Raw genomic sequence first — 13,810 nt, 5'->3', positions numbered from 1 at the left:
TCAGGAAATGGAGCTGTTACTCGCAATATTGAGGGAACATTGGTGGGAGCATTGGTTGGAACATCATCATAAATTTAAGCGCTGGAGTGTGATTGGAGCATCCCTTCGTCACTCATCCATGCACCCCTGCTCGCACTCTCCTTGCAGGGGACTAAACAGGGCTGGGGGTAATAACCAGTATACAGAGTACAAAGTACAAAGTAGAGAGTATATCTGAAAAATTAAAAAAGAAAAAGAAAAAGAATAAGAAAAAGAATAAAAAAAAAAAAGGGTAAAAACTGGTAATTTTATGTTTGGATGGGAGTTTGGCCAGCCCTCATTAAGTAACCAACCACTCGGTACAAACTTATCTTTGTGGGTGTGTTGTGAGCACAGTTGACTGAGGTTCAGTTTAGCTAGTTATGTGCAGTAACTACTCCGTACTCCGTGCAGAGTTACACATTATCAACCTGGTTTGTAGGCAGTAGAAGACCAAAAAAAAAAAAAAAAAAAAAAAAAAAAAAAAAAAATATATATATATATATATAAATTATATTAGTGTTTGATAGTGTGCATTGCTCTGTCTCATGCTACACATCTATAAATCTTAGCCACTAGTAAAAGGCCTAAGTGAAGTTTACAAAATTGATCTGGGAAAACACCACCGAATCTTGGAAAAGATAATAAAAATACCTAGTTTCAATGATTCGAAGCCCAAAGAAAGCATGTCATTGCAGTAATTCGCCAGCAGAAACGCTATCAACAAAGCAGCTGATAGCCTCTGGGCCCAAATGGTAGGCAAGGCCCACGATTTCACCATCATAGATCTGCAATAAATGTCGCACAACTATCAAAGTCATTGTTGCTGTGTCGGGCTGTAAAAGCTGCCATTTTGCCTTGCAGTAGATAGAATATATCCATTACATAGATATTCTTCTGGCCGAAGTTGGAAGGGGTGACAAAGCCACCTCCCATTCGCATGCAGTATCGCGGGCTGTTTTGATAGACCTGTGCTCCCAAGCCTGTCAGAAAGAATATTCCGACCAATAGACAAAAATTTGAAAAGGTGTTTGAAGCTATTCCGCCAGCTAAACATACCATTCTCTATCAAGTCAAACAGATATCACATTCTTGCAGCCATCATGCCCTGGTACAGTAAGGACAAAGGCGTTTATGATGTTGCTAATAAGTTTGGTGTTTGAAATGATGAGACTGTAATTCTTGTAAGTAGTGATTCATGTTTCACCTTAACCATATACATACCGACTTTCAGCTTCCAGGATCTTTTAGAGATCTCCTATGTTTCCAGATGCCTAGAATGCGATGTCAACGTCGCGAATTTCGCGAGAATGTCCCATCAGTCCGTATGGGATTTCAGTGCGGTCGAACAAGCTGGCCACGAACAAGGCAACAGATGCCAAGTGGTAATGTTCTCGGTCTTCGTCTGAGTTATACTCGACAAGATTGTATCAAGAAGCCATGAACAAAGAGTTCAGTGGTTGGTTGGTATATGGGCGTTAACGAAGCGAGGAGTTATAGGGAAATAAGCAGGAGGAAAAGTTTGCCTAAACAATGTAAAGAGGAGAGATCGTGATCAAACTAGGAAGTAGATAGAGATGAGAAATGATTGGGCAAAGCTGCAGCATTATGTGTACTGGGTACCACGAAAGCTGAAGGCCTGGGGAAATGAAAGCCTAAGTAGGGAAGCCGTATCGGGGCGGGTTGACCCCAGAATATTCTCTTAGAGGGAGAGGTCGCAACTTCGCTGGTGGTGGGTGGCAAACTCCCATGCCTACACTTTGACGCATATTGTTGGAAAGTCCCGCGCACTGGGGTTGTGGGGCATATATCGCACGTCTAGGCCGCGGAGGTATAGTTCTGGGGGATATCGCAGAATCGGAGGGGCTAGGAGGTTCAGAAAGATACTGAACATGTTGAGGGCTAGAGTCATGGTGAGCGGCCTGTGTCGCGGGGCTTAAGGCGGGCTGAGAGACAGGAGAGGGAGGATGGCGGGGCTGTTTAGTTGATCGCATGAGAGTGCGATATACCTCGACTGGCTGGTAGTAGGAAGTCAAAGGACTTGGAAGGCCTGGGTGGTACGGACAGGTCTGATAGAGGGCGCCTTCCGGGCCGTAGAATACCTGCAAGTTGGTTTTCGGTGTCCCTATGGAACGCATCGATTCATGATGTCGTCTGAAGGTATTTTCTGGCGGTGGACTTCTGAGATTCCTTCGGGTACCTTTGCGCGTGAATCTCAATGGGATGGCCCGGTACCAACTTTTTTGATACCGGGCGATGACCAGGATACTCAGAAGAACTACTCAAGAAGATATCAGCCACACAGTTTCTCGTGAGGTAGAATTCAACCTCACCACACAATCCACCAATTCCCGCACCAAGGCCGATAATTAGCTTCTCGCGGCTTGACAAGCCCTGATGCTCACTCTCTAAAGCCCGGGCATAAATCCGGTGCACATGCGCAGCTGCATCTTCACGTTTGTTGAAGGAAGCACGGTTGCCAGGGAAACTGAAGAGAGCGAAGTAGGATGTATCACAACGCCCTGTAGTCGATGGCAAAGGGGAGGCAGGAGATCCCCGATTTTCAGTGGCCGCTCCTGGTCCAGAGAAATACGGGTCAACTGGTTGGCCGGTGACTAACTCAAACAATATAATGACAGATATCAAAAGGATGACGAAAGCTCTAACCGAAGAGCATGTGGACGCCATGATGAGTAGGATATACAGAAGAGAAAAGACAGTGTGTCGAGGGTTGGCTGACTGTATGCTCCTGGACTGGTGGGAGAAACACCAAAAAAGGGGATCAAGTCGGTGGGAGCAGCTTGAATTATAGAGAGCATTGCTTCTGGAGAATATGCCGAAACAAAGCCATGAGAGGACGATGGCAAACGCTCCCCGGGAGCAAAAAACATGAGGGCGGTATCTTCAATGACCAGGCGGCCGGCTTGCAGTCGGCGCCAAACCGCTCCCTTTGCCCTGTAGGGCTGGAAATTCTTCTAGAAGCCTTCCAAATCGGGAAACGTGCAGCCTGTGGCTTGCAGCTCGGCGAATGACGGCGCTTCTATTGACGACCCCAAGCAGGAGAAGCCGGGACCCTGGCCTTCTAGTGGCCTTCTAGAAGCCTTCTAGAAGTCTTCTGGTTGTTGCTGCGCCGCCATTTAAGTGGTGCACTCCGGAGTCGTGACTTTCTTGTTTGGACAAGACCAGACCCAAGTTTACTCGCTGGGAAGCCACCTTCTCGCCAGCGCGTCGAACACGGGGTAGGGACGATCTTGGTCGGCCCGACAATCTGGTCACTGGCGCGCCAACGTAGAACGATTGGTTTAAGGACCATGCTTGGCGGGTCTATTCGGCCCTGAGTTAGGCTTAGCGTACCATGCTTGGGCTCTCAGACATATCAAAATTCCGACCCCATCGCGACGAGAAGAGCGCGGGGATGGCTAATATGAAACTCGACAGTGAGAGCTGACATCCATGGCTAATGCAGCTGGTGGTTAAGACCCACAACGATCAGCGTGCAGAGGAGAGAGAGAGAGAGAAAAAAAAAAAAAAAAAAAAAAAGGAAAGCGTTCTAAAATCAACATCGGCTAGGATGGCCCCCTTTCCAGTCATACTCCCTGCCCGACCACGCTTTCCTTCACCGATGATCAAACATTGGCGATCAGAGCCATCTCAGGAAAAGAAACAAATATCCTAGTTTTGTCTGCCACTAGGCTGATTGGCTCCTAGACCACCCCTTCATTACATCCCTGACCGACAAAGTTCTCTCTCATACCTGCATGGAGGATCGGGCTGGCTTGGTCATGGTGTGAGGGTGGCCAGTTGCATAGAAAACCTAAAACTCCTTCAGCTATCTTGCCGCTTCGTCAGCGCCTACCTCAAAATTGTGGTCGTTTCGAAGGTATTGCCATGCGCCAGATACACGTATCGGCAGTACGAACCTCGCAATGGCCCAGTGGCGCAATAATTAGTTCATTGAGGCCATTGGCAATCCTGAAAAGGTTGATACTCTGGAATTCGACAAACAATCCTTTAGTCATATTGCTGGCTTACGATATATTTCAAACGAGACTCGGGATAACTACCTCGAGCTTGACACAGCCCTCTGGAAACAACTATTACAGAATTTCTGGCAGAATTTGTAGATAAAAATATCATGACTCCAAAGAGTAATTCTTGTTACACATCAAAAAGAAAAAGGCCAACCCAATACCCCATACAGATTAAATAGTTCCAGCGACGCTTGTAGAGACGTATTCCCAGTATTTGTCCCTCGAGAATTTTCTCAGCTTCTTGCCCCAGACTGTCATAATTAAGAAAGTAGCCGTCGTCGCGAGCGAAACCATACCCACCGTGATGAAGCAGTTACGGAGACCCTGCGCCTCAATCCAAGGGGTAATAGCATAGCTAAACCCGAATCCGAGGGTGTTGCGAATGATAATTACAGACACCATCGATTCACCACTGAGTTCCTTAAAGCAGTCGATGTTGTAGGAGATGGCGATAGAGCCTCCTGTGATGCAGCCAAACGCAAGCATGCCAAGGCCGAACTCAAGACCAACCCAGTGTACTCCATACGAAGCGCCAACGCCCCATATGATCAGACCGGCAGTGGATACGACACCGGAGACAACAAGCGGCCACAGGCGGTGCTCTGGTTCACGAACACCCTTATTGCGTCGAGCAAGATAGATCGCAACCTTATCAGCGACGATTCCGGACCAAGCGCAGGCAAAGATAGCTCCAATGATAGGTGCCGCATAGGCGGAACCAACAAGCGCCGCAGTCCAGTTGTACGGAGCTGCGGAGAGGACGGGGGAGGCGGTTGCGTTTAGCACATTGTACCAAGACAGGTTGATACCGTAAAGGAATCCTGCCCACGAGGTACAAGGGAAATAGAGAATGATCAACAAGGGCCGGTACATCATCGTGAGCATTTGCTTGATGGTTGGTCGTCCTTGTAGAAAGACGAAGAGGTTTAACTTCTGAATATAGGTGCGTGCAAGCGGGAATGATTCGACGTTTTCGGAGGTGGATGCGGCGTGGACCTCTCGCTTCTCCTTCGAGCTTTCTCGATTAAGGGAATTCCCATCACTTGATGAGACGTCTAACTCTTCACCTTCGACGGTCTTTCGAAAATACAGCGTTTCTTCCATGAAGAAAAAGATAATAACTGTGGCAACTGCACTGATCATTGCCCCGAAATGCATGACCCATCGCCACCCGTAGGCGTCGTTGAACCAACCCGCGATAAGGGGAGCAATAAAGTTCGATCCAAACAAGAATAACACATAACCGCCCATCCACCTACCACGCTCGTGAGCAAAGAATATGTCGGGGATCGACACTTCTGGGAGAGATTCGATGGGCGAGGCGGCCAGACCCATAATAATTCGATGCGCATACCATTCTCCATAGGATTTGGAGTATGCCGTCCAGACCATCATGGGAACGCAGAAGAGACATGAAAGGACGTAAACGCCGCGACGGCCGTACGTAATTGCGATAGGTTGCCAGAGCAGGCATCCCCATCCGAGAAATAAGAACATGAGGCCGGTACCGTTGACCAATTGAGCAGTAGTTATACCGGTATCGCGTGTAATATCCGCGAGCACACTGTATTGTAAGGTCGTTGGAATACCCACGCCGAGGGTATAGATGAACAACATGGCCATGTGTAATAATTTGCGACGACGACTCCAATTCAGAGGATCTTCCGGGTCTGCGCTCGGTCGAGGAACTAAAACAATATCTTTTTCGCGTTTCGAATTTCCTGCCTCTCCAGCGACGTCCACCAGATGGACTGTCCCTGGGACGAGGTCCGAACGATCGAGGTGGTTGGGCGCCATTTCGACCGGCGGCGTCAGATTTCGTCTTCGGTGAAGCCCGGCAGGGAAGGAAAGGGTGGTTAAACCGCAATAGAGTAACGATATCACTGGATAAAGATCAACCAGGGCTTCGCGGTCAGCTTTGTATAAGCTGCTGATAATACGCCAAACCTGTGGCAGAGTCGAAATGACACAGATTTTTGCAGGTGAAAGCAAGCAGCTCCAAGTGGGATTACCCCGGATATTAAGTACGGGGCCGTACCTGGCTTTTCGAAGCTGGAAATATAAAGCCAAAACCACGGCCACGGCGCAACCCAGAAAATATCTGAAGAATTTCGGATTCTAGCCAGCTGGATTCGCCTCCAGTTTTTCAGTCAGAGATAGCGCACTGATGATTGGCGTAGAGCTCAAAGCTGCCAGCTCCAGCTCTACGTCCCGGCCAAAGGAACCTTGGCCGTGCGGAGAAGGTGGAGCTCGCTATATCTGACGATATCTCATCCTCCAATCGTGAAACAAACAAGACGGATAGAGGTTTAATTACCCCACGAGTCACCAGGTGTCCACGATAGTCTTTCGCGCCGTTATCAGCTCTGCTTTGCAACTCTAATCCTCCTTCGGACGGGCAGTATTCCCAGATAATAATCCTTCCATTCGCAGGGGAAGTAATTCTCAGGCCTCAGCAGCCATAGCCCTGAATATGCTTCAAACCGTAGCTACCCCGCATTATTGTTCTATCATCCTGTCAGTAGTGTGCGCTTTGTTCCACGGTGGAAATCGCTGTTCCGTGTACGCTGAGTGCCGGTGGAGATAGGCATCTCAACCAAGCCTGCCTCCGCCGAATACATCCCATTACCCACAACACCCACCAGTATCCCTAGGGTGGGAGAGTAATATTTGAATCCAGAATACTGGCCTAGTAACCGACCATCCCTAATACAGCCTAGCGCGTATTAGCGTACCCGGCCGGCTGGATCCCTCGGCAATGCGTTCCCCACGGGTAGACTTTCCGTTCTTCGCCTCGGTGGCAGCCGCCTTTCCGCCGCCCACGTTGCCAGTCAATCTGATCTCGCTTACAAGCAACAGGTTTCAGCGCGATGAGGTCCCCGTGCGCTGCCCTTCTTATCGGTGACAAGATCCGCCCTTATCGCTGCCGCTTTCGGGACTGGGTCGTGAGCCGCGCGCCTGCGGGGCCTCTGCCTGCTTCGCGTCTGTCACGAGAGACAGATACATTTCTCCAGAAAGCACGCAGATAGCGATGCAGCGATATCGTGATGAAGCTATCGATGGGATCAGCGTTACGCCAGAGACACAGCAATCAATACCCTATGCCTGGAGGAGCATCCGCTACCTCTTTCCCCGATTATAGACGCGAAGGCTGGACTGACTCGTGTAAATTTATTTGGTAGAGTGGATCACTGCGGAGAGCTATACAGCATCAACCAATCGCTTTGATCCAGAATAACCGGCTCCGAGAGACCAACGGTAAGCTTCAGCCCAGAGCTAAAGGTGGACGTAATGGGCTGCAGAATGGCGAGGCGGACAGGAAGCTCTAGCTTTGCGACCAGAGGCTTCTCACCAGTACGTATGTCAGACGACATGACAACCTTATATTATGCTCCTTTCCCCCGGAATCACTAGCCTGCGCGAAGGGTGCGGGTTCCGAGAAAGGTTTGTCACCCCACGGGGCAATGGGGATCAGAAGACGATTTAAAGTTCGAGGGACGGCTCATCCGATATATCAATGTGTATTGGAGTAGCAAGGAGCGCTTACCCTATCTGGCCCTTCCTTTTATCCGTGAGTCCACTTTGTCTGAGATATTGGGTGAAAGGAGATTTGCCCCTGAAGGCTGGTGTGAGCAGCCGCCACCAGCTGAACATGTCTTAACTGTTGGAGAAAGCGGTCCTGAAAACTGTATTTGAATAGCTTCCGCAGAGATAGTTATGGATGTTAGGGTAGTCATCACTTCACAGACTGGAGGGTAGAAAGAAATTTTCCAAGACATTGACCTAAAAGCAACCTATCAGCGTTGCAGGGCCGGAGAAGACACGAGGTTTTATCAAGCTGGGCGCTGGCAGGGTCTCTAAATTCCTCGAACACCTGGAATCCATCATAAGCTATTGTTTTAATCGACAGGCTCACCTCAATAAAGTCCAAAAGCATTTGTTCACGAAAAGTATATTTATGTGTGGAAGGCCGAGGGTCAAGGCTAAGTGTCAGTCTGTCTGACGCTTTAAGGAGATTTTACACCTCAATGTCCATTTAACATAAGAAACCCTTGGTCGCCAATACTGAGCGTGAACGCCTCTTGAAATGTTGACAGCCAGACATGTGAGATAGAAAAAATTTTTGCTCGTCTGCATCCTGTCAGCAATAGACACAAGGTTATCAAAACCATTATATCTTTGTAAACACGGCACAGCTTCCAGGTTACTCTAGTGTAACACTTGCTTCCGGGAAATCTGGGTTAGCATCTAGACAACCCAGTCCAGCGATAGTGACAGCGAGATGTTATGAAAAATGCGGTGAATCTCTTTCAATGAGGCTGCACCACCTACAAGGTAGGTCATCTCACGTAAGGTGTTCCCTTTTCGTTGGAATGTTCCGGACCGCTGCCGCAACGACCCACCTCGAGCTCCTTTGCCTTGCTGCGTATTACAGTTCATCGTACGAACGGGCGGCGAACATGTCCAGCTTTGACTAAGACATCAGAGTAAGCTTCCTTTCGCACTCCTTATTGATACCCTCTAAGCGCTGATGGCGACTACGTACCTAAGTTGGCCCTAGTAGCATATGAATTGCTTTCGGTCTTTCTATCCTGGCGCTATCGCCAGAAAGTCCTCCATCTATGGTAGTCTCACTTTGGCAAACAGGAACGGTCTTCCAGCGAGGCATCTGGGCTCCAAGTGCGATGAGCTCTCCGATCTATGCCTTTGTCCCTTTTCTCCTATACCTCGGGCCACTCTACAACGAAGCCATTCGACTCCGCGAGAGATATGTCGAGTTCAATGTTGCAGGGCACGGGAAAGTTGTGGGCCTCCGGAAGCTGAGCAAGGGCGGGTTCAACCGTATGGTCCTTGCCATGCTTGAGGATAGCATCTAGGTCATTATCAAGATTTCATATGACCTCTCCGTGCCAAAAAAACTATGCAACTGCTAGTGAGGTGGCAACACTTATGTACCTGTGGTTCAAGAGAGTCCCTATTCCCAAGGTGTATGCGTGGTCATCAACAACAAACAATCCTCTTGGAGTCAAATATATTATCAAGTTAGAGGAGGAATACTCTGTGTGCTTGTCATTCACTAAAGCTACTCCGTACCTCAAGGAGTATTTCATCTAATCCTATTTTTGGTCACGTGAGTGAGGTGCTGCTGAGAACAAAATTCACTCCACAAACAAAACTTGGGGGGACATGCGTCTCTGAAGACCGTTTGTTTTACCCGAAAGAGAAAAATTCGGATGCCGAATCACAAGCAAAGAAGGTTGATGCCGAAGGAGCCGATAGAATCAAACACCGGTGTTGTTTCAAAATTGCAGGTAAAACATTATGCATACTCGGCCTCCACACAGGCGGCTAATCCAGATTTCTCATTGCGCCGCCCTCGCTTCCCAGATTGCGTTGCAATTTGCCATGCATTTCTAAACGGCCTATTGTAGTTAGAAAAAAGAAATCAAGAAGAAGAAAAGGAACAATTGTGCTATTTACGGACTCTTCTATGGTGAATTGTAGACCGCCTGGAGACATCCTGATGAGCCCAAATTGAAATGACGAACACAAAAATAGCAGAGCTAACTCTACTCCGTATAGCTGCGTGCTATTGAATGGCCAACCACAGTAGGTGATTCGTTGCATGAAATATTAAGCGGACTGCCTGTTTGTTACCTGTGCATGTTATTACTACTCTCAATAGTTTATAGGTCTCCATCTGGTAAGGAGTTCAATGGCATTCTGTGTTCTCTGCCAATGGCTGAAAGTCTGTAGAGTAAACAAAAACTCCTGAAATTAAGATTCATTTGAAAGACTAGGGGTATTGAAGGCATTCAAACTAGGGCCAAAGCATCTTCAATCTCAGAACCAGCTTCATGATATCGTAATGTTCACACAATTTGGCGAAAGAAAAGGAACAAGTACTCCATCCCAGCAGTAGAAGCCAGGTTCACCTAACTCCTAAACTCCAAAAATATAAAACTCCTTCAAAGGCCGCTAAAGTGTAAAATGCAACGAGGCAAGGAAAAATTTTTAGGGATATCATCCGAAAAGTTCCATCGTAGATGGCACCAATTCTTCTGTAACGGCTCGCCGTGACTTCTTCTGCTTCTTTTTGGTGCTCAATGGTATTGTAGTTAGGACTCGCTTTTCTACGTCCTCGTCCGTAATCTCGTTTGATCGCGTCGACAGCGCGGGGCTGTTCGCTCGACTGCATTGTGCATGCAGCGGGGGGCTCCTGTGATAGCCGGAGCAAGAGCTGCCGTGTGGCGATGATGTGCGTATGTTCCTCTGGTAAGAGGGATGGCAAGGTATCTCTCCAGCCGAACTCGGGTCGAGAGAACTTGCACTTCGCATTGAGGTTTGCCGCCGATGTTTCTCTGTGATTGTGGAGGGGGGTGGTGAATATTTCGGTCTGCCGATTTCTGCCATATCTTTAAAGAATGCCTCACTGGCAGGTTTGTAGACAAAATCTGGCGGCTTCTCGTGGGATGGCCTTGCTGGGGTGTCATAGACCGACTCGCTGATGCATACGAAGGGTTGCGCCCCCGTGTGTGCTCTGAATTGAACGTGTCCAACACCTTGTCTCTGACGTCTTGTGCCGCTTCGTGATACCGGCACGGAGGTCGAGCGTTTCTCAGATGGGAACGAGGGAAGCTGGTTCCATCCTCCATCCATAGGGCCACTGATGTCCATATCTCCATAACGCTCGTCTAGCTGCCTGGTCCCTTTCCGATGCCGTTGTCCCAAACGACCTCGCTCGAAACAACATTTCACCCATGTCGCCATGACCGCGTCCAAATAAAGAATCGAGCTTCCAAGGTAATGACGGCCGTAGTCCTTTAGAATATCCTTGACAGATGATAAGGTGTCACCGCTATTAAAACGTATCTTCGGTAGAACTGTTCAATTCCTTTCAAGCACTGATGGGGGTGGTATAGTAATAATAAGACGAATGTAAAGGAGGGAGATAGGCAGTAAAAGAATGGAAGGGAAGGATTCAAGCCAAGAGAGACACGCCGTCTCGGGCAGTGCATATCCAAAGGGTCATGAAAATCTGGCGGCACGGCTGCTGGAGCCAGGTATAAAATTCGGATCAGGAATTGAAGATCAAGAGCTTACTCCTCGGGAAATGAAGTTGCCGTTGCACGGCAAGGCACACTAGATCGCTGAACGGAGGCGCGACTGAAGTGTATTAGTGGCACCCGAAGCAGCACGAGAGCACTGGGAGTAACAATAAAACCTAGGTGATAACAGGTAACTAGCCAGCCCCGAGAAGGGTAAGAATGTTTGTTTCACAGCATGCGGCAGATCCGCCCATGATAGAGAGTAGATAATAAGCGTCACACGGGCACGGACAGCGGCCAAAAAGCGCTTCCAAGAATATCGCATCTCCACGACAGCAATGCATAATGTGGAGCATGGAGTTTGAGAAATGACATCTGCCTTAAGCGCTGCGATTATCGAATTAATGGCTGCATCTGAAGTATGGAGTAGTGTACTCCGTAGAGGCCAAGCAATATGGCCGGTTTCGAGCCGGCAAACGGCAGCTGGGGGCCAGGGGTCTGAACGACCCATGGTGGCGCACGACCAGGGGGTGGGCGGGATCAGTTCCGACTGTGGTCTCCGGAAATGGCAAACTTGGACGACAGGCACAGTCCGATTGAACACAAAGGGCGTACTCCGTACATTGAGCATAGACTTCCTAAGAAGATCATCGCCTAGATTTTGACTACATTTTGTAAATCTCGGACCAACCTGTCTTAAAGCTTCTTTAACTTTGGTAGCTGCCTTCCAGAATTCTCTGGTCGGATTTGAGACACAGATGGAAGACGTAACTCTTTCGACTGTGAATCGGCCAGTCTCTCTGTAAGTACGAGCAACGAGATGGTGGGAGAGCGCTGTACTCTGCTGCGTGTGGCCGCTGCGCCGGACGCAGGAGCTCGTCCAAGCAAATTCAGGGTCGTGAGGGCGGGGCAAGCTTCTCTCTCACAAAGAACAGATCCAGGATAGTTCATCAACTAACCAACGATCCACCTAGTCGAGAATAGGATCAGAGAACTTGTGAAGAGTTACAAGAGCGAGCTGAGCCCCAACGGCTTTCTCTCCGGGCGAAAACGCTGTGAAGCCTGTGTCTGGCCTGCGCTCCGTCGCTCTGTACTTCTGGAGTTCAGAGGGCGCAGCATTTTGATCGAGCAGACGACACCATCAGCCATCTATTCTCTGGATTACCCCGTCCAACCCCATCGACCTCGTCCTTCCGCGAAGCAAGGCGAAGAGGTGGTGAGCAGCGCGGCCTCTGAGTGGTCGGCATCTCGCGGCTTGGTTCGCCGATTACGCGAACGGTGCGGCTACTGACTCACTGATTGGTCAGATTCCTGGCTGGTGTGTAACGAGGCCTCCAGCCAATCAGCACGCGTATTTAGCAGTTGGCGCTTAACTTTCCTCCCACATCCTCTTAGTCATCACTTTTCGGCCAAAACAGCGAGAATCAGCCTGCATCCGGCCTACATACATCCCACGGAGTGCCCCCCTTTAGAGACGTGTTTCGTGGTAATGATAGCAGCGGAGGTTTGCCGCTCTGAACTAGTGTGCACGACATACGAGAGACTTGAATTGCCGGAAGAAGGATTTGCGCCCCTCGCTGTTGGCAAATTGTGGAATGGCGGAAGAACGCACCGGACATAGTGTCACAGGGCATGTCGTATCATGCGCACCTCCGTTGCGCGTCTACCCTGGCTTGACATTCTTTATTCTGCAGGCGGCATACATATTCCGCGCCCCTGCACCATATCATGATGTTCCCGAGGCCAACCCATGCTGCTTAGTGGGAATGCACATCTGCATTTTCTCAACTACTTCTGTTATCGGACACAGAGATGCTCACGCCGAAGAGGCAAAATTTTCCAGCCTGGTATCGCTACCTGCTTTTGAAAGAGCCGGCATAGCCAGCAAACTTGCGAACTGCTCTTGTTCTTTGTTTGTATTGGCGGAACCCGCGCCTCTTGGATTACCTGCTACAGCCATGTCAGCAAGCCTCCAAGCATCCCTGTCGGCACGGCCATCCTTTTGCGGCATTTTCAGTATCGAACGCCAATGGGATGCGTGACCTTACCCGAAAATGTCGAAATTCAAAGTACAAGATGCGATCTCAGCGCCCTGATTCGAGTACCGACAGCACGGTTGCGGCGTCAGGGTTGTGGATCGCCGTTCCCTGCTGCCAAGTCCCACCTTGGCCTAAGCGAATGGGCCTCGTCATGAGTGATCAGGGAAATATTTCCGGGACTTCTCACCTGCACCGCAGCCAGTCTCAATTTTTAGACAGCGTTGCCCAACTAGCCGCATCCGACACAATGGCACAAGTAATGACGATGATGTGGCAACTCGAGCCAAACGCTCTGCCGTCCTCTTTGGAATAATTATAGAGTACGGAGTACTCTGTGCATCTTTTTGATTTCGGTGAGGCTAACTGCGTCCCACCCAGAAAATCCAAAGTTGAGAGATAAGTACAAACATGATTCGCGCTCTCCAAAACCCTTCTCAAAGAAACCGGCAAGATCAACATTAGAGATCGACGAGAAAACACATGATCTGTCCTTCCATCTGCCCTGGAGAAGCGAATAATTCTACAATGCCACTAGCTCAAATGTCGGGGATAAGAACATGGAAAACGCCGTCAACATCCTTGTCCCATTGTAGCAGGTTGGTGTACCCCAATTTACCCACGGTTACTCCATACGCGCTTGTGAATTCAGATCCGAGCCTGGCCTGAAGTACAT

General features: G+C 49.1%; 5 protein-coding genes across 5 annotated transcripts; 1 reads left to right on the top strand and 4 right to left on the bottom strand.

Annotated features, from left to right (window-relative positions):
- Nucleotides 1-1,673: 1,673 nt before the first annotated feature.
- Nucleotides 1,674-2,706, bottom strand: D8B26_004846 (uncharacterized protein; the record flags this gene model as incomplete). The annotated part of the gene is made up of 2 exons (XM_003070591.2): nt 1,674-2,296; nt 2,352-2,706. The coding sequence occupies 2 exons, from the start codon at nt 2,704-2,706 to the stop codon at nt 1,674-1,676; spliced, it is 978 nt and encodes a 325-aa protein (XP_003070637.2).
- A 1,514-nt stretch (nt 2,707-4,220) lies between these two features.
- D8B26_004845 (uncharacterized protein) lies at nt 4,221-5,846 on the bottom strand (the record flags this gene model as incomplete). The annotated part of the gene is made up of 1 exon (XM_003070590.2): nt 4,221-5,846. The coding sequence occupies one exon, from the start codon at nt 5,844-5,846 to the stop codon at nt 4,221-4,223; it is 1,626 nt and encodes a 541-aa protein (XP_003070636.1).
- Nucleotides 5,847-6,559: 713 nt separating this feature from the next.
- On the bottom strand, nt 6,560-7,423 carry D8B26_004844 (uncharacterized protein; the record flags this gene model as incomplete). Its single annotated transcript, XM_066124614.1, has 3 exons — nt 6,560-6,765; nt 6,821-6,894; nt 7,257-7,423. 3 exons carry the CDS (start codon nt 7,421-7,423, stop codon nt 6,560-6,562), a joined length of 447 nt encoding a protein of 148 aa, XP_065980695.1.
- Nucleotides 7,424-8,734: 1,311 nt separating this feature from the next.
- Nucleotides 8,735-8,926, top strand: D8B26_004843 (uncharacterized protein; the record flags this gene model as incomplete). The annotated part of the gene is made up of 1 exon (XM_066124613.1): nt 8,735-8,926. One exon carries the CDS (start codon nt 8,735-8,737, stop codon nt 8,924-8,926), a length of 192 nt encoding a protein of 63 aa, XP_065980694.1.
- Nucleotides 8,927-9,818: 892 nt separating this feature from the next.
- On the bottom strand, nt 9,819-11,301 carry D8B26_004842 (uncharacterized protein). Its single transcript, XM_066124612.1, has one exon. It carries the CDS (start codon nt 10,818-10,820, stop codon nt 10,074-10,076), a length of 747 nt encoding a protein of 248 aa, XP_065980693.1. The 5' UTR covers nt 10,821-11,301; the 3' UTR covers nt 9,819-10,073.
- Between the last annotated feature and the right edge of the window lie 2,509 nt (nt 11,302-13,810).

Source organism: Coccidioides posadasii, chromosome 2 (assembly GCF_018416015.2).
Source record: "Coccidioides posadasii str. Silveira chromosome 2, complete sequence".
Classification (NCBI taxonomy): domain Eukaryota; kingdom Fungi; phylum Ascomycota; class Eurotiomycetes; order Onygenales; family Onygenaceae; genus Coccidioides; species Coccidioides posadasii.
This window is presented reverse-complemented; position numbering and strand designations above follow the sequence as displayed.

What these genes read in the sequence shown, in the direction of transcription:
- D8B26_004842 (XM_066124612.1), bottom strand. Translation starts at nt 10,820, where the DNA reads ATGGCGACATGGGTGAAATGTTGTTTCGAGCGAGGTCGTTTGGGACAA.